Consider the following 19,772-nt stretch of genomic DNA (forward strand, 5'->3'; position numbering starts at 1 on the left):
AGAGAGCAGCCTGAAACCAGTTTTTCTGATGCAAATAGAGTAACCAGAAGTTCAAATTAAAAATGAACCCCGTTAATTTGAATGAGGTACTGTTCAAATTATCGGGGGTCCACGGTCCAAATCACCAAAAATGTTTTTTTTTCAACTGGAACACTTCGCGGTGGCTAGAATCGTGTTTTAGCGCCTTTATGTAATAGTACTTTTATTATGTGATTTAGCGTAATAACGAGTGAAAAGTGAGATGAAAAAAATATTTTTACACTTTACAACATACAAGGTATATATTTTCGCAAGAGTTGTAGCAAAAGTTCTCCTGAAAAACTTTGTCGAAGACTTTGAAGATTTATTGCTTTTTATGCCAAAAAGCTTTCAACATGTTCGACGAATAAGCAATAAGCATACAAGCATATGGAGACGCATGGTGCATTGGTTCATCAACTCGTTCTTGTGATGGGAGATTGATTTCTGCTTTGCATAGTAGTAGGGTATTTAATCATGGTTTGAACCAAATGGCAGGCATCAGATGAGCCATCAAAATAAAGTTTATTTATATCATTATAGAAACTTGTTACAGCTGCGAACTCTAGTTTATATGGAAGCTTAGTTCATTATCTGGGTTCATCCATGATTGGATACCCTAAATGGTTTTTGATGAAACATTCCTTACATTCGCTTACAACTATACAGTTTAGCCATTAATTTTAAGTTCATTACTTGTACTTTGTTATGCGTATGACATTGACTGCCACAATTTTGCCCTTTGTCAAGTTGCAGTAAAATCAAATATGACTAAAAATCCAATGAAACTGTTATCACCTTTTTTATTTTTCAAGTTTTTAAGTCGCAATAGCCACTAATCGACGTATTTCAATATTATCTAAAACTTTCTAGATCATGCAAAAAATGTAGAAATAAAATAGAAAAAGTTATGATAAAAAAAAACATTTTTAAGGGGTTGTCAGCATAAAACGTAAAACATCTCCAAAAGTAATGGAATTAGGGTTTAGACAGGTATTTTCGTCTTTTCGTCATAGTCTCGAAAACCAATAAAAGAGAAACTTTTTTGACAAACTCATCCGTATCAAATCGTAAGCTCAGGAGATACGTTCTGCTATAGTGGAGTTCTAGCTAAAGGACGTTCCTTTCGATGGTTTTAGCCCCTATGACAATGGACGGAAATACCTGCCGTTTCCCTACGAACTTTGTGTCTTCGACAAAGTTTTTTAGAAGAACTTTTGCTACAACTTTTATGACGAATCAAAGCTTATAGTCGTGAAGTGGTAAAAATAAATTCATCATCCCACTTTTTGGGGGATTGGTCAGTAAGCTGAATACCTCCAAAGAAGCGCATTGACTTTGACTGATTGACTGATAAAAAGATTATAAATATTTCATATATCATAAAGAATCGTGGGTTTGTAAATTGTTATACACACCTGAACTTACAAAAAAAAATTGAGAAAAATGTATCATCCCACCTTTTAACCTTCCGCAACTCGCTTCAACTTTCATAACACGAGAACTCGCGTGTTGTAAAAAGTACAACAGTCCTAAAATCTGTTATAATGAAGCCAATTCAAATGATATCAACGTGATTTTTTTGGGAAAATAATAAAGGGGATATATTCTCTTATTGAGGACATTTTGAGGACCTTCTGCTGGTCCTCCGGAAGTTCTGGAACCAACGGAACACCGGTGAAAATAGTCCATCTTCACAGTAAATGGCGCAATGTTTCTTATAAGAATTTTAAAAAATCTAAAAACTCTGAAATAAATCTAAATCCATCTATAATCCCATGCGGCCCTATGAGTCAAGAAAAAAAAAATGATTCAGAATTCTCCCACTGAGTGGCGCTAGTGTACATGAAATGATCAGTTTGGTTCGATATCTCGAGATCTATGGGATTTAGGAAATTTCCGTCTTCTACAAAGTTGTTCAAGGTTTGGAAATCAATATGTTGAGAAACTGTTTAGTTCAGAATTCAGCCGTAAGGCGGCGCTAGTGTATATGAGTGTTATAGTGTTATATGAGTTTGGTCAGATATCTCGGGATCTGTGGGAATTTGAAAGTGGCCGTCTTCTACAAAGTTGTTCGAGGATTGGAATCCAATATGTCGAGAAGCTAATTGGTTTGAAATTCATCCGCAATGTGACGCTACTGTATATGAGAGATCAGTTTGGTTTGATATCTCAGGATCTATTGGTTTTGGAAAGTTGCCATTTTCTATAAAGTTGTTCGAGCATTGGAAACCCATATGTTGAGAAACTGTTTAGTTCGATATCTCGGGATCTATGGGATTTAGTAAATTGCCGTTTTCTACAATGTTGTTCAAGTACAAAGAACCAATATGCTGAGAAACTGTATAATTTATAATTCATCCACAAGGAAGCGTTATTGTATATGAGAGATCAGTTCTTTGATATCTCGGGATCTGTGGTATTTAGAAAGTTACCGTCTTCTACAAAGTTGTTCGACGATTATTTAGTTTAGAAATCATCCGCAAGGTGGCCCTACTTATGTAGCATCCCTTACATCTTTCGCCTTATTCAAATCTGTTTCACATTAACATCTTGAAATTCAATCCTAGAGAACGAAGCCTTAAATTTATAGTTTACATTCCGTTCTCAGTAGGTCATAAAATTCCATTACAAGGTCGCCTCGAACCTTTCTCTTGTTTACACACTTTTGCCTGTTGAATAAGCACAACTGTTTGTAGCCTTCCGCATGGGCGCAGCTATGCTTACGCTGCAGGGTCATATGGTTGTAATTAAATTGTTTTTGGAAACATCGCTGGTGGCTTGAGTTTGGGCAAGCATGAGCAAGTAGCCTTTAAGATATATGGTAAGCGAAATACACGAGCAGTCGAGTACTGAAGCTGAAACAGAGAACGTGACATGTTATGCTATCATCCGAACTCCAAAGTTGGCATACCGTGACAGAGATCACTGAAAGTGTGAATAGTGATAGATTAACTTAGCTACTGAAAAGTGAAATCGAATCAAAGTCGCAAAAGTTGAACTACTATTGGTGAACAAACCTAAGTGGCAGTGCAGTGCACACACGGTGAAACGGATCGAGCAAGTGTTTGTTTCTTTGCCCAACGAAAATTGAACAATCGAAATGGGCTGGTTTAGTGACACATTTATCACCCACAATGAAGTAAGCACCACCGAAATACGTATCGTCGCTGGAACAGCAGTGATTCTGCTAGTAGTGCTGTTGGCGTACCTGTGCTTAAGAATGCATGGCAAATTCACAAACGCAAAAATACAAGATAGAGTGCAACGAGAAATACGACTCAATAATTTGAGCGCTAGTAACGTGGTGTAATGCAGAAATTATGCACGAACATAAAAACTCTCAATGTCAAAAACTAAACTCTTTGTGTAACGTTAACGAAAACCAACGTACATATAGACAATAGTGCAGTGCGTTAAGTTCAATGAAGACGAGTATTAGACAAAAGTGAAGTGCTGTAGCCAAAGACGAGCTAAATTATTATCAACAACAAGAAACAGGCGAAGGAAGAGCCAATTATGAGTTAATACGCAACGACGAAGATTGAACAGGGATGTGCCAAAATATCATCAACAACAAGAAACAGGCGAAGGAAGAGCTGATTATGAACGACGAAGATTGGCCAAGGAAGAGTCAAATTGTCATCAACACCCGTGGATTTTGGAGATCGGTGCGCTATGACCCAGCGCTATAGACGACGTTGCTGATGATGTGCTGTACACTGCGAGCGGTAAATTAAGGTACTGTGAATCTTGAAATGTAAATAGTGGATCCAACCTTGAATTGATTACTAGATTATATACCCAAACTAAAATCATGTGCGATTTCAAGTGTAATGGACATAATAGAATGTAATTTAGCTCAATTAAAATTATTCAAACGAATTTTAGAAAAGCTCCTAATCGGAAATATCGCAGAAGTACACTACTGAATAAACTTGCGGAAGTTCAAACTCTTAGAAATAATATAAATAATGAATTAATCGCCATTGAAAACACTATTGCTATTGGAACATTTGATCAAATTAGAAAAATAGAAAGGTCGATAACTGGGGAATTGCAGCTTACTATTGAACAAAAATTAGCTAACCTGGGTGATAAACCTGATATAACATTAAAAAGCTTAGGAAAACTTATTGTCATTAGTTATCGGTTAACCAAATCTGCAAAAATGGCAACGCTTATAGAAACAGTCAAGACTGTAACCGCACTTTTGCCTACGTACGATGGCACACCTAGTAAACTGAGAAATTTTTGGACGCACTTGAAGTCGTCAAACAGATTGCCATTAAAGCAGATCAATTACCGACGGTAATTAACATTGTTTTAACAAAATTGGAAGGGCGAGCAAGACATGCTTTCCCGGCAGCACCTGCAACTATTGATGCAATCATCACCAAACTAAAGAGGTGTCGTCACCGATTCCTCCTGAGACTATCATTGCCAAATTGTCCTCTTGTAATCAGAGAAATAATATCGCTGCATACACTAAGGAAGTAGAAGAACTAACAATGCAACTTGAAGCGGCGTATATAGCGAAAGAAATTCCTACGGCCGTAGCTCAATCAATGGCTACGAAAGAAGGAATTAAATACTTAACTGCGGGACTGAAAGACGAAAAACTTCCATCATTATTAACGCGGGCCAGTTTAAATCCATTACAGCAGCAATTACCAAAACTCTTGAAGAGTCTCCTCAGAGCTCAAATGTGGTAACAGTACAGTATGCAAGAAGCCACCCTAGACAATATCAGTTTAGATGGCAAGCATCTGAAATCAACAGTCCAATCGATTCCATAATTCAAACTACCGTGGTGGACGCTATAATTATCGCACCCAAAATAATCAGCGCTACCATGATCGCCCACAAAATAGTGAAAACCGTGAAAATCGAGATGGCAGAAACGAAAATTTTAACACTCATCGGCGGTATGGTAATAATCAATCTCGTGGGAGCAGAGGTGGACCTCCTCCTCAACGAAACGTGTATGTTTCGGAAAACGGCAGAGGGCCTTCGGAAAATCCCCAAGCCGAGGCACGACAAAGCAACGGGGAGACAACATTTCCAAACAGGGAGTAAATGTGTTTAACTGTGACTTAAATTACTCCAATTTCGTTCAACTTAGACTAGATATGTGTGAGAAACCTGTAAATTTAACTGTAGACACTGGTGCGGATGTGTCCATAATTAAAGAAAATTTGTTAAATGAATTCCAAAAAATATATATTAAACAAAAGTGCACCATTAAAGGAGTGACCGATGGGAAAATTGAAACTATCGGAAGCACGCCCACGAACATAATAATTGATAACACTTCCATACCACATAACTTCCAAGTTGTTACAAAACATTTCCCGATTCAAACAGATGGTATACTTGGAAGGGATTTCTTAGCCAAGCATGGATGCAATATTTGTTTGAAAACTTGGCTTATAACATTTGAAATTGGTCGAAAAAGATTTGAAGTACCAATAGAAGATAAATTTAATGGTAATATAGTTATTCCTCCAAGGTGTCAAGTCATCAAAAAGTTAAAATTATCCCACGTAAAGGAAGACAGTGTAATTCTGTCCAAGCAAATCAGACCAGGAGTGTTCTGCGCCAATACCATAGTTGGTCCTGAGGCACAATATGTAAAATTTGTAAATGTTAATAATAAAGCCGAAGTAATTCCACATAATTTTGACGTTTTGAAAATTGTACCAATCAGAAATTACTCCACATTACCGCTAGATAAACATGAAAATAATGACAACGATAGGGTTCAACAGTTAATGAATGAACTTAATTTACAAAGCTCATTGCCAGAAGTCAAGCGGAAGCTGGGAGACTTATGCGCAAAATTTAATGATATCTTCGCATTGAAAAATGACACACTAACAGCGAATAACTTTTATAAACAAAAATTCATTTGGAGAAAAGTAATCCAGTTTATATAAAAAATTATAGATTACCGGAGGTTCACAGGCAAGAAATAAATAACCAAGTGAACAAAATGCTTCATGATAAAATTATTCAACCATCCATTTCACCTTTTAATTCACCAATTCTTTTGGTGCCCAAAAATCAACACTGACGAAAAGAAATGGCGATTAGTCGTTGATTTTCGTCAGCTCAATAAACAAATAATACCGGATAAATTCCCACTTCCACGCATTGACGAAATCCTAGACCACATTGGACGAGCAAAATATTTTACTACTTTGGATTTAATGTCCGGGTTTCATCAAATTGAGCTCGACAATAAGTCAAAACGATATACAGCCTTCTCCAGTCCTGATGGACATTACGAGTTCAATCGCCTACCATTCGGATTGAACATATCACCTAACAGCTTCCAGAGGATGATGACGATTGCGCTCAGTGGACTACCACCAGAGTGCGCGTTTCTTTACATTGACGATATCATTGTCATGGGTTGTTCCGTCAGTCATCACCTTAAAACCTGGAATGCGTGTTTACCAAACTACGAGAACATAACTTGAAACTTAATCCTCGAAATGTGTCTTCTTTGCATCAGACGTTACGTATTTGGGTCATCATATTTCTGAAAAAGGCATCCAACCAGATAGGTCGAAATTCTCCGCAATAGAAAATTATCCCACACCGAAAGATGCAGACGAAGTTCGTCGATTTGTCGCGTTCTGTAACTATTACAGACGATTTATTCAAAATTTTGCAGAGATTGCCTACCCTTTGAACAAACTATTACGGAAAAATGTAAAATTTGATTGGACCTCAGAATGCCAACTTGCATTCGATTCTCTGAAAAAGAAATTAGTATCACCTACCATACTACAATTTCCTAATTTTAAAGAACATTTTACCCTGATAACCGACGCTTCGAAAATTGCATGTGGTGCAGTCCTTACTCAAAAGTATGATAATATTGACTTACCAATTGCGTTTGCGAGCAAAGCATTCACAAAAGGTGAAGCCAATAAATCAACTATTGAGCAAGAGCTCACTGCAATTCACTGGGCTATTACTCATTTTCGTCCCTATCTTTACGGTCGTAAATTTACTGTGAAAACAGACCATAGGCCGTTAGTATATTTGTTTTCAATGAAAACACCTTCCTCTAAATTAATCAGAATGAGAGTAGCTCTCGAAGAGTTTGATTTCGATGTACAATATGTGCCTGGAAAGACAAACTTTGGAGCTGATGCTCTGTCTAGAATCAAAGTTGATACCGAAGTCTTGAAAGACATGTCTGTTCTTATGGTACAAACAAGAGCAGCAGCAAAGAAAAATGAAGAGACTGATCACCTCAACATCCGAGAGTCACTCAACTACTATGAAACATACAACCTTCCTAAATTAGTCATTGAGCGCTCAGCCACACGAGATGGCATTTTAATCAACATAATGGATAAAAGCTATAAAAGGAGTTGACTCAAGCGTCAATCATCCACACAAAGCTATCCGAAGTAAATGAGAATCTAAGTAAAATCGTGAAACAAATTGAAGCAATTGCAAATAAGCTGAAGGTAAAGTTGTTAGCTCTAGCGTTGACTAACGAAATCTTCCGAATAACTGATATTCAAACTTTCAAGCAAGCTTGTAACAACGAATTGAAGAATTTAAACATCTTGATTTATCAACCACCACAGTTGGTTGTTAACAAAGATGAAATAGAAAACATAATTAAATCATATCATAATACGTGTATTGGAGGCCATGTTGGTTCAAACAGACTTTATCAAAAGTTAAGGTGCCAATACACATGGAAAAATATGAAGAAATCTATTTTTGATTTTGTCAAAACATGTTCAAGTTGTCAGAAAAACAAACACACAGTTAAAACAAACGAAAATTTTGTCCTAACACCCACACCGCATAAACCTTTCTGATTCAATTGCCATGGATACAATTGGACCATTTACAAAATCTAATACAGGAAATAGGTATGCACTTACAATACAATGCGACCTATCCAAATATATAATCATCAAGGCAATACCAAATAAACAAGCAGAAACTTTAGCTAAAGCGTTTGTGGAAAGTTTCGTTTGATATATGGAACACCTTCAATCATTAGAACGGATCAAGGTACCGAGTATAAAAACGGTATTTTTGACAAAATCGCTGAACTATTACATATGAAGCAATCTTTCTCAACACCTTACCACCCACAGACTATTGGAAGTCTTGAAAGGAATCACCGTTGCCTGAATGAATATATAAGACAGTTTGTCAATGAATCACATAGTGATTGGGATGAATGGTTACCTTATTATTCATTTTGCTACAACACGACTCCACGTCCAGATTTTCAATACACTCCATTTGAACTAATTTTCGGTCATCAAGCAGTTCTTCCTCAAAATCTAATTGATCCAAAAGCAATAGAACCAATTTATAATTTAGATCAGTATCAGTTTGAACTTAAACAAAAATTGCAAGCAGCTAGAATTAAAACCAAATATTTAATAGAAAAGGAGAAAAATAAACGAATTCAAAAGCAAGGCATGAATAGTAACCCCATCAAAATTCAAGTAAATGATAAGGTAATGATTACAAATGAAAACCGAAATAAATTAGATGCAGTTTACAAAGGACCATATACAGTGGTTCAAATAAATCATCCAAACGTTAAAATCAAAAATGAAAAATCAGATATACAAGAAGTTCATAAAAATAGATTAATTAAACTTCACTAAAAATAATATCAAAACAGGAAAAAATGTTAAAAAAAATATAATAGTTATAGCAATGTTATCTCAAATTCAAGCCAGCAACTTTTATCGGAACGCTCTGGGCATTCCTTCTCAAAGGGGGATGGTGTAGCATCCCTTACATCTTTCGCCTTATTCAAATCTGTTTCACATTAACATCTTGAAATTCAATCCTAGAGAACGAAGCCTTAAATTTATAGTTTACATTCCGTTCTCAGTAGGTCATAAAATTCCATTACAAGGTCGCCTCGAACCTTTCTCTTGTTTACACACTTTTGCCTGTTGAATAAGCACAACTGTTTTAGCCTTCCGCATGGGCGCAGCTATGCTTACGCTGCAGGGTCATATGGTTGTAATTAAATTGTTTTTGGAAACATCGCTGGTGGCTTGAGTTTGGGCAAGCATGAGCAAGTAGCCTTTAAGATATATGGTAAGCGAAATACACGAGCAGTCGAGTACTGAAGCTGAAACAGAGAACGTGACATGTTATGCTATCATCCGAACTCCAAACTTTAGTCTTATATGAGAGATCAGTTTGGTTCCATATTTCGGGATCTATTGGTTTTGGAAAGTTGCAATCTTCTATAAAGTTGTTCGAGCATCCAAAATGACCATTTTCCGGGTTTTCCAAATTATTCGGAAGGCGGTGGCCACGTGCAGTCATAGCTGAAATATCTTCAAGATCACCGTCAGAAAAGGTTTAGAAAAAAATGCGCTGCTCTAGGAAAAACTTTCCAAAATCATCATTTCTACGGTCGTTCCGGATTATCCCGAAGGCCATCTGGTGGTCACCTGCGGTCATAGCAGAGTAATGACTGAGAATTTCATCCAAAATCACCGTCAGAAATGGTTTAGAAAAATTGTGCTGCTCTAGGACGAACTTCACAAAATTAAAGTTTTTACGGATGTTCCGGATTTTCTGGAAGGCCGCCTGGTGGCCACTGTGGTCGTAGCAGAGTAGGAGCTGTGTATTAACTCGAATATCGCCGTCAGAAATGGTTTACAAAAAATTGCGCTGCTCTAGGATAAACTTTTCAAAATTACCATTTTTACGGACGTTCCGGATTATCCGGAAGGCGGTCTGGTGGCCACCTACGGCCATAGGTGAGTGAGAACTGCGAATTAACTCAAAGGTTATTGTCAGAAATGGTTTAGAAAAAAATGCGCTGCTCTAGGACAAACTTTCCAAAATGACATTTTTTACGGACGTTCCGGATTATAAGGAAGGCCGTCCGATGGCCACCTACGGTTATAGCAGAATAAGAACTGTGGAATTTCTCTAAAATCACCATCAGGAAAGGTTTAGAATAAATTGCGCTGCTCTAGGACGAACTTCACAAAATGATAATTTTTACGGACGTTCCGGATTTTCCGGAAGGCCGCCTGGTGGCCACCTACGGTTATAGTAGAGTGAGAACTGTGGAATATCTCCAAAATCACCATCAGAAATGGTTTAGAAAAAATTGCGCTGCTCTAGGACGAACTTCACAAAATGACCATTTTTACGGACGTTCCGGATTATAAGGAAGGCCGTCTGATGGCCACCTATGGTTATAGCAGAATAAGAATTGTGGAATATCTCCAAAATCACCATCAGAAATGGATTAGAAAAAATTGCGCTGCTCTAGGACGAACGTCACAAAATTATCATTTTTACGGACGTTCCGGATTTTCCGGAAGGCCGCCTGGTGGCCACCTGGGGTCATAGCAGTGTGAGAAATGTGTTTTAGCTCAAACATCCCCATCAGAAATGGTTTAGAAAAATTGCGCTGCTCTCGGACGAACTTTCCAGAATGACAATTTTTACGGACGTTCCGGATTATAAGGAAGACCGTTCGATGGCCACCTAAGGTTATAGTAGAGTAAGAACTGTGGAATATCTCCAAAATCACCATCAGAAATGGTTTAGACAAAAATGCGCTGCTCTAGGACGAACTTGACAAAATGACCATTTTTACGGACGTTCCGGGTTTTCCGGAAGGCTTCTGGTGCCCACCTACGGTCATAGATGAGTGAGAACTGCGAATTAACTCCAAGGTTATTGTCAGAAATGATATAGAAAAATCGCGCTACTTTAGGATGAATTGTTAATGAAATAAATAAATAATTCATTACTGGTCACTTTTCTCAGTGCACCTGAGCCTTTTATTTAGCTATGTTTACCCGAGCCTTCTATCGAATCACTTTTATTATCTTTTCAATTGATGAAGAACTATTTTTTTTAGAAATACATGGTGGTTTGGTGCAAAATGATCAACTGACTAAAAAGTTATCTCATTTTTACTCAATGTGTTGTACTTTTTACAACGGTGCAAGTCCCGGAAGGTTAACTCATGCGCCATGGTAATATTTCAGTAGGACTCTTCACAACAACATTAGACTTGAAATAAATTGCATGCGAAAGCGCCAATGTTTTAATTGAATACATATCATGCTTATGCACCATGTACTTTTATGAAATTGAACTAGCCACATACAAAGTTATAAAAATTCTTTATTCATATTTCATGTGATGGGAAACCTAATCGCAGAATATTTACTACGCATAATTTTGTCAAGCGTATGGCAAATCCTTCGAAAATGCCGTGAATACCAGGTCCCAACGCACCATTTGTTTATCGATGGCATACAACAATATATTGATCACGTAAAGCTGTGGAAAATTATGGACGAGAACAGCTTTTCTGGGAGCTTACCAGACTGATCAAAGCAACGGTGGATGGTATGCAAAACTGTGTGAAGATTTGGGACGAACACTCCAGTTCGTTCGAATAGCGCCGGGGATTAAGACGGTGGACTTTCGTGGACTGTTGTTCAACATTGCGCTAGAATGTGTCATGGACATTGTCGGCGGAACATTTGAAAAGGTGGCAGAATTGTATACTCACCTGAAACGTGAGGCAACAAAAAATGGACTGGTGGTGAATGCATCAAAGACAAAGTAGAGCGAGTATTGTACGCAACACTTTTGGCTCGAAAACCCTGAAAACCTCCGGTCCGCCTCTTTTAACGTACATGCTTTATGTCCATAAAGGGCTACTGGTAGAATCAGAGTTTTTTATAGAGCAAATTTCGTTTCCGTCTGCATGTGGCGGGACCTAAGCTGGTTTCGTAATCCGTAAAAGGCCCTATTCGTAGCAACAATACTTTTTTTTCACTTCACGGGAAACGTCATTGTCACATGTCAGAAGCGTTCCAAGGTAAACAAATTCTTAAACAACTTCAAACACATCCCCATTAAGCACTACCTCAGCACTAGCACCACTAGGTCTTCCTCTATCTCTACCTGCCACCATGTACTTTTTCTTGGTAGAGTGCATGGTTAAGCCTATCCTCGCCGTCTCCCTCTTCAGTGGGACAAAAGCCTCCACTACTGCTCTGCGATCGATTCCAATAAGGTCAATGTCGTCCGCAAACCCCAGGAGCATATGCGACCCTGTGATGATAGTGCCGTTCCTCTGCACGCCTGATCTCCTAATAGCGCCTTCGAGTGCAATGTTGAACAATAATTTCGAAAGTGCATCACCCTGCTTCAATCCGTCTAAGGTCACAAACGAGGTTGACACGCCGTCTGCAATCCGAATACTTGATTTCGAGCCATCCAGCGTTGCACGTATCAGTCTAATCAGTTTCGCCGGAAAACCATGTTCGGACATTGACTGCCATAGATAATTTCTTTTGACTGAATCGTACGCTGCTTTGAAATCAATGAACAAATGGTGAGTCTTTCAGTTGTACTCCCAGAATTCATCAAAAATCATCCGCAGGCTAACCTGCCTGGTATTCGCCGACGACAAATGCTGGGCAAAGCGTATCATTGGTACTTCGCGTAGTAGATGTAGGAAGCCTACCGAAGATTCTACAGTTATTGCAAATCTTTTCAAAATTTTCCATTTGGTGGATTCCGCAAAGTTCTACCGCAGCTGTCAAAGTTCTACCGCCAGCCTGCAAATCTTCAACACACTGAAACAAAAACATGGTAATTGGCGGGCGTGGTCATCGTAGAATGCCATGACAAATAGCAGAGAAAAAGTATGAAGTGACAGCTGCGGTAGTTTGAAACTTGAACCGGAAAAAGGAAAGTTTTCTCTGGAACAGCAATACCAAGAAAGGCAAAAGTAGAGATAACGGATTGATTCAACGGCAACAGACCCGGCAACGAATAGAGGACAAAGATTGGAAAGTCGGATTTTGGAACGTGAGAACTTTGAATGAACCCGCACGTTTTGGGCTTCTGGTTCGTGAGCTGTAGAAGGTCGGTGTGAGTGTGGCAGCAATCCAGGAAATACGGTGGCGTAGAACTGTAGGGTAAATTCAGGGCGGTGGACCCCATAGCGAACACTTGTACCACATCTACTATAGCGGCGGTGACAGAACAGAACGAGGAGTTGGAAGCAGATGAACCGTGTTATCCGGTGGAAGCCGATAAGCGACCGCATTTGCGTGTTAAGAATGAAGGGCAAATTCTTCAACTATAGTCTGATCAGCATCTATGCCCCAACGTACGATAAGCCTGATGACTTGAAGGATGAGTTCTATGATAGCCTTGATAAGGCCTACGGAGAGTGCCCAACACACGATGTAAAGATTGTCATCGGCGATGCAAATACGCAGATCGGAAGAGAAAGTTCCTTCCGCCCTGTCATTGGTACGATAATGGTCTGCGACTTGTAACCGTTCCTGCTACTAGAGGGATGGCAATTAGCAGTACCTACTTCGCACGTAAGAATATCCGCAAACACACCTGGCAACATCCGAGTGGAGACACTTGCTCACAGATAGACCACGTGCTGATCGACGGATGGCATTTCTCGGATGTTATAGATGTAAGGTCCTTCAGAGGTCCGAACATTGACTCGGATCACTACCTTGTAGTTGCAAAAATTCGGGCGCGACTTTCCAGCGTCACTAATTCACAAAACAACAGAACGATGCGTTTCAATATCCAACGCTTGCCAGTTGAAGGAGTTGCTGAACAGTACCACCAGAAGCTGGACGAGCGGATAGGAGATGCCACCGGTTCTGGCGACGTCAACAGATTGTGGGAAAATATCCACGAAGCTGTGACTACAACAGCGCAGGAAGTGTTAGGCACTGCACAGCGACGCCAACGAAATGGTTGGTTTTATGAGGAGTGCCAACGATTGACGGACGAGAAAAATGTTGCTAGGAGTCGAATGCTAGTGGTTCATACCCGTCCCAACAGATAGCGGTACAGTGTAGCAAGGGCAGAAGAGAAACGAATCCACCGCAGAAAAAAATTCAACACGAAGAGAGTGCGATAGCTGAAGCGCGAGAGAACATGGGTAGAAACGATATGCGGAGGTTTTACGCAACTGTTAATGGCGCGCGGCATACACACTTAATTTTTTTACCGGGATCTTAGCACTTTGTTGAACTTTTACCGAGTTTCGCACAGCCGAGCCCCAGTAAACATGTTTTTCTTCGAGATATCTGTCAAAGTTGCTGAAAATCAGCAAATAATTTGCCGAAACCCAGCTAACAAACCCATTTTTTACGGGATATCAGTTTTTTATTTTGCTGGGCACACGGCTGTGCGGATTTTGCCGAGCTGCAGAAATAAAAACTGAGTGTGTAAGACTGCGCCAGTGCCCACCATGTGCAATGACCGAGAGGGGAATTTGCTGACAGACAAGACCATGGTGGCAGCTAGGTGAAAGGAGCACTTCGAAGATTTGTTGAACGGTGAAAATGAAGGTGTATTAAGGAGCAAGATGGACATAGTCGGCGACGGTCAAGCTGTGGAACCATCAACGCTGGACGAGGTAAAGAAGGCTTTAAACAAGCTGAAAACAGTAAAGCTGCTGGGAAGGACGAGGTCCCGGTCGAGCTTCTGAATCACGGAAGTGAGCAACTGCATCAATCAATCCACCACATTATCCAGACAATATGGGAGAATGAAGAACTGCCTGCCGGCTGGTTTGATGGCCTCATATGCCCAATCTATAAGAAAGGGCACAGACTAGAGTGTGTCAATTACAGAGGGATCACCCTTTTGAACTCGGCGTAAAAAATTCTGTCACGTATCCTGTTTAACAACTGCGATATCTAGCCAAAAGACTAAAATAAAAACTCCCAAAAATAAGAAATATGCCATAAAAAAGGAACAAATTTCCAAGAATTTTTTTAAATAATGGTAAATGTCAAAAACATTAGTAAATTAAAAAAAAACCCTGATTATTCCACCTAGCGGTGTTGGTGAGTGAGTGTTTTTTAGCGTGTTTTGCGCATGGAAAATAGTATTTTGGCCATAACTTCTGATCCTATAGTCCAATATGGCCAATTTTCAATAGCAAACAATGGGACAGGGTTCTCAGTCGAATGAAACTTGTTGCGAGTATTTCGGTCAATGCTAAATTCCAAAAAGTGTGTCTACAAAATTTTGAACACATACACACATACACACACACATACATACATACATACACACAAACAGACATCACCTCAATTCTTCGAGCTGAGTCGATTGGTATATAACACTATAGGTCTCCGAGCCTTCTATAAAAAGTTTGGTTTCGGAGCGATCATATAGCCTTTACGTATACTTAGTATAAATTTTGCATGACGGAATTAAACATTTTCATCACAAAAATACAAACTTTCCATAAAAAAATCAATATTAGCATAAACTATTACAAATCTTCCAACAAAAGAGATTTGTCTGTTCCGTAGCGCTCCGTAGCTCTGGCCATCCGGAAGATGCTCCCAGTCGAACCATTCCTCGAGCACGACGACACACCACATCGTCCCTGACGCCAAATGACCGGATGAGCAGCTGACATTCTTTGATTATCATGATTCCCTGATTTCCGAATCCTAATCCCCTTCCGTCCCTGAACATTGTAAACCAAACCTCGAGTCACCACGAGTACGTTGGCTTCTTCACCTCTCTTATTAACTTCATAATTCCCGGATGAATGTCTCTACGCCTTCCCGGATGAATGTCTCTACGCCTGCCGCTACCAAGCAATTTGGGACCAAAACTACCTCTGCCCCGACCCAAGTCATGGATATAAGTGCTAACCGTTCCGAACCAACGCACGTGGATGAGCTTCGTGATCCTCGTCACGGCGGTTTTACGGTTTTACGTCACACCTTTTGCTCCCGATCAAAATGAAGAGGAAGTAAAACAATACGTCATCGATATTTCCAATGCTAACTCTTCTTCCGTAAATGTGACCAAGCTTGTCCCTCGCGGTAAGAACGTCGAAGATCTATCCTTCGTATCATTCAAAGTCACTGTTCCCCGAAACAACTGCAACACAGTTGGTGATAGCTGGTATTCGCCGGATGGAATTGCAGTTCGCGTGTTCGAGCCTACATCAAAAAACGGATCTGCAACACGTCTCCCAATAACGCAGTAATCTGTTCCAGTGCAGTAATGCTTCAATCGGGACAAACAACGTTCCCTGTTTCATCAGGTAAGCCCTTGAACGGTATATGTCCCGCCGAAGCGGCACGAGATACTGCACCAAAATTAAATGAAGACTCAATGTTACAGTTTGACGCCATTAACCGACAAGCCCGTCCGTCTTCTGGGCTTCAGTCATTTGATGATCCATTAGGCTTTGATGTACATCACTCGCCACCACTTTTTACCTATTCCGACGTAATGGATTCAAGCACATGCCACTTGGCAGCACTTCCTGTTTCTCTGGGTAAGTTTGACAGTGGTATATGTCCTGCCGAAGCCAAAAATGATACTGCATCGTTTTTGAAAAGTAATTTGCAATTACAGTCTGCTACCGAGAGCTTTACGGATGATGATTTAATTTCAACCACTACGATTGACATACACGGGGTGGATTCCAACAAATACCACTCTGCCGCACTTCCTGTTTCGTCGGGTAAGTTTGACAGTGGTATATGTCCCGCCGAAGCCCGGGATGATACTGCACCAAAAATAAATGGTCGAACCTCATTCCAGCCCGATACTTCCGCGTCCTGCAACCTTCGATTGTCCGACAGCAGTTTACGCATTTATTATCAAAATGTCCGAGGCCTGCGAACTAAAATCGATGACTTTTTCTTGTCAACTATCGACTCAAACTATGACGCTATAGTTCTTACGGAGACGTGGTTGGATGACAGAATCTATTCGGCACAACTGTTCAACCACCAATACGAGATTTTTCGGAATGACCGCAACCGGCTAAACAGTTCTAAATTACGTGGAGGTGGTGTACTGATCGCAGTAAATAGGCGTTTGAGCTGCTGCCTCGACCCTGCCCCCGTCAATCCTTCTCTCGGACAGATTTGGGTAAAGATAAAAACACAACAAAGGTCGGTAAGCGTCGGCGTGCTCTATCTCCCCCCGGATCGTAAAACTGATTTGAATTGCATCGAAAATCATATCAACTCGATTGGGACTGTTTTATCCAAACTAAGCTTGAATGATTTCGCTTTAGTATTTGGCGACTACAATCAGCCTAATTTGGTCTGGAATTCACAATCCAACAAGCCACCATCATTCGACGCACTTCGTTCAAGCATCTCAGATTCCTGCTCTACTCTACTGGATGGTTTCAGCCTACATGGTCTTGTCCAAGTAAAACACGTACTTAACAGAAATAGTCGACTACTAGACCTCATCCTTGTGAATGAACCCGCTCTTTCCGAATGCTCGGAAGCTGTCGAACCTTTGATAAATATCGATGCCGATCATCCTGCGCTAGAAACCTGCATCAACTTGCTGAGCCCAATGCAGTTCGAAACATTTGATGAAGTGAACAGTTTGGACTTTTGTCAAGCGAACATAGTTGCATTGAAACGAATGTTTGATCAAATGGACTGGGAGCCTATTCGTATGGCAACCAACGTGGATGAAGCTGTTGAATATTTCACCAGTGTGGTTAACATGGCAATCGTTGAGAACGTTCCTTTGCGTCGACCGCCTCCAAAACCTGCGTGGGCAAATGCTCGACTTCGCAAATTAAAACGATTCAGATCAGCGGCACTCAGAAAATATAGCCAAAATCGCAATCCGTTCTCCAAGCAACTATTTACTCGAGCCAGTAACGAGTATCGTCTGTACAATCGATATCTATACCGACGCTACACCAAACGCATTCAGAAAAATCTTCGCTTGAATCCAAATCAGTTCTGGTCGTTCGTCAGAACAAAAAAGAATGAAGATGGCTTACCTACTGAAATTTTCCTTGGCGAACGTCAAGCCCGCACACCAGAAGATAAAAGTAATCTCCTAGCCGACCATTTTTCGCACACCTTCAGCAACCTCTCGCCATCAGCGTCTCAAGTAGATTTAGCGATTCTGAATACGCCCAGAGATTTGATCAGCCTCAACATTATCTCCGTCACCCCGAAACTGGTCGATTCGGCTATAAAGAAGCTAAAGTTCTCCAATTCACCTGGACCCGATGGATTTCCTTCCTCCCTGCTGAAAAAATGTTCATCACAACTGATCCATCCTTAGACAAAAATATTCAACCAAAAATATACACCCTGTTATTCCCAAAGGGGTGGAAATCATCGTACATGTTTCCGATTCATAAAAAAGGGGATAAACGCAACATTGAAAATTATCGTGGAATAACTTCACTTTGTGGTTGTTCCAAAGTACTTGAAGTCATTGTCAACGACTTATTATTCACAGCTAATAAACACTTCATATCACCTGACCAACACAGCTTTTATCCAAGGAGATCGACATCCACCAACCTCATTCCATTCACGTCTGCTTATCTTCGAAGTATGGACTCCGGAGCACAGGTCGATGTTATATACACGGATCTCAAGGCTGCATTTGATCGTGTCGATCAACAAATTCTGCTGGCTAAGCTGAATAAGCTCGGAGTGTCTGAATTACTCATTCGTTGGTTCAAATCCTACCTCACCAACCGCGCGCTCTGCGTTAAAATCGGCACAGCTAAGTCGTTTGAATTCACGAATCCATCAGGTGTACCCCAAGGCAGTAACCTAGGACCCTTACCCTCAGGACCCTTACTATTTTCCATATTCATGAATGATTCCGTTATTTTATGCTGATGACGTCAAAATCTTCATGATTATACGCTGTATCCAAGATTGCCTACTACTCCAGAATCTGGTAAAAAAGTTCGAGGAATGGTGTTCTACAAATTTCCTAACACTGAGTGTACACTAGTGTAATGTTATTACCTTCCACCACAAAAGACCCCAATACTCTACCAATATGTGATGCACGATACAAATCTGCAGCGTACCAGCAGTGTACGTGACCTGGGTATAATTCTGGATTCCAGTTTGTCCTTCAAGCAGCATTATGTAGATATCGTCGCAAGAGCCAACAGACAACTTGGTTTTATTTTTAAAATTGCTGACGAGTTTCATGATCCTCTTTGCCTTATGGCTCTATATTGCTCACTTGTTCGGTCAATATTAGAATTCGGCTCGGTAATCTGGTGTCCATACCATTCTTCCTGGATTACAAGATTAGAGGCCGTTCAAAGAAGATTTGTTCGGTACGCCTTACGCAATCTTCCATGGAATGATCCAACAAACCTCCCTCCTTATGAAGAACGCTGCCAGTTGCTCGGTCTAGAGGCCCTCGAACAAAGGCGATCTATCACTCAGGCGGTGTTCGTTGCAAAAATTTTAACCGACGAGACCAACTGCCCTGAAATCCTGAATCAACTGAACTTCTATGCCCCGGAGCGGACACTTCGGTCCAGGAACATACTCCAGCTAGAAGGTCGATCATACAATTATGGCATGCACGACCCCATACGGTTTATCTCAGCACGCTTCAACGAGTTCTACGCACTGTTCGATTTCAACGGCATCTCGTCCACCATGTTCCGGAATAGAATTAGAAGAGAGTTATTAGTCCAACTTCGTCGTAACAATCATCGTCAGTAATAAGTTTTTGTTGTTAGTAGAGAAATAATTGTTTCAGAATGCTATGTTTTATTTAGAATGTGTTGTTTGTATATTTGTGCACTGCATGTTAAATTCGTTCAAGAAAAGATATGAGGTTTTTACGCCAATTTGAGCATGGCCAACAATGTCAACTCAAACTGGCTTTTTCCCTCATCAATTCATTAAGGCTTCAAGACA

At 40.2% G+C, this 19,772-nt stretch overlaps 1 protein-coding gene across 1 annotated transcript; it reads left to right on the top strand.

Annotated features, from left to right (window-relative positions):
* The first annotated feature begins 16,098 nt into the window (after nucleotides 1-16,098).
* Nucleotides 16,099-18,150, top strand: LOC134222747 (uncharacterized). Its single transcript, XM_062701909.1, has one exon. It carries the CDS (start codon nucleotides 16,099-16,101, stop codon nucleotides 18,148-18,150), a length of 2,052 nt encoding a protein of 683 aa, XP_062557893.1.
* Nucleotides 18,151-19,772: the final 1,622 nt, after the last annotated feature.

This window comes from Armigeres subalbatus, chromosome 3 (assembly GCF_024139115.2).
Source record: "Armigeres subalbatus isolate Guangzhou_Male chromosome 3, GZ_Asu_2, whole genome shotgun sequence".
NCBI lineage: Eukaryota > Metazoa > Arthropoda > Insecta > Diptera > Culicidae > Armigeres > Armigeres subalbatus.

Coding starts and splice junctions, on each gene's coding strand:
- LOC134222747 (XM_062701909.1), top strand. CDS start 16,099: ATGCTTCAATCGGGACAAACAACGTTCCCTGTTTCATCAGGTAAGCCC.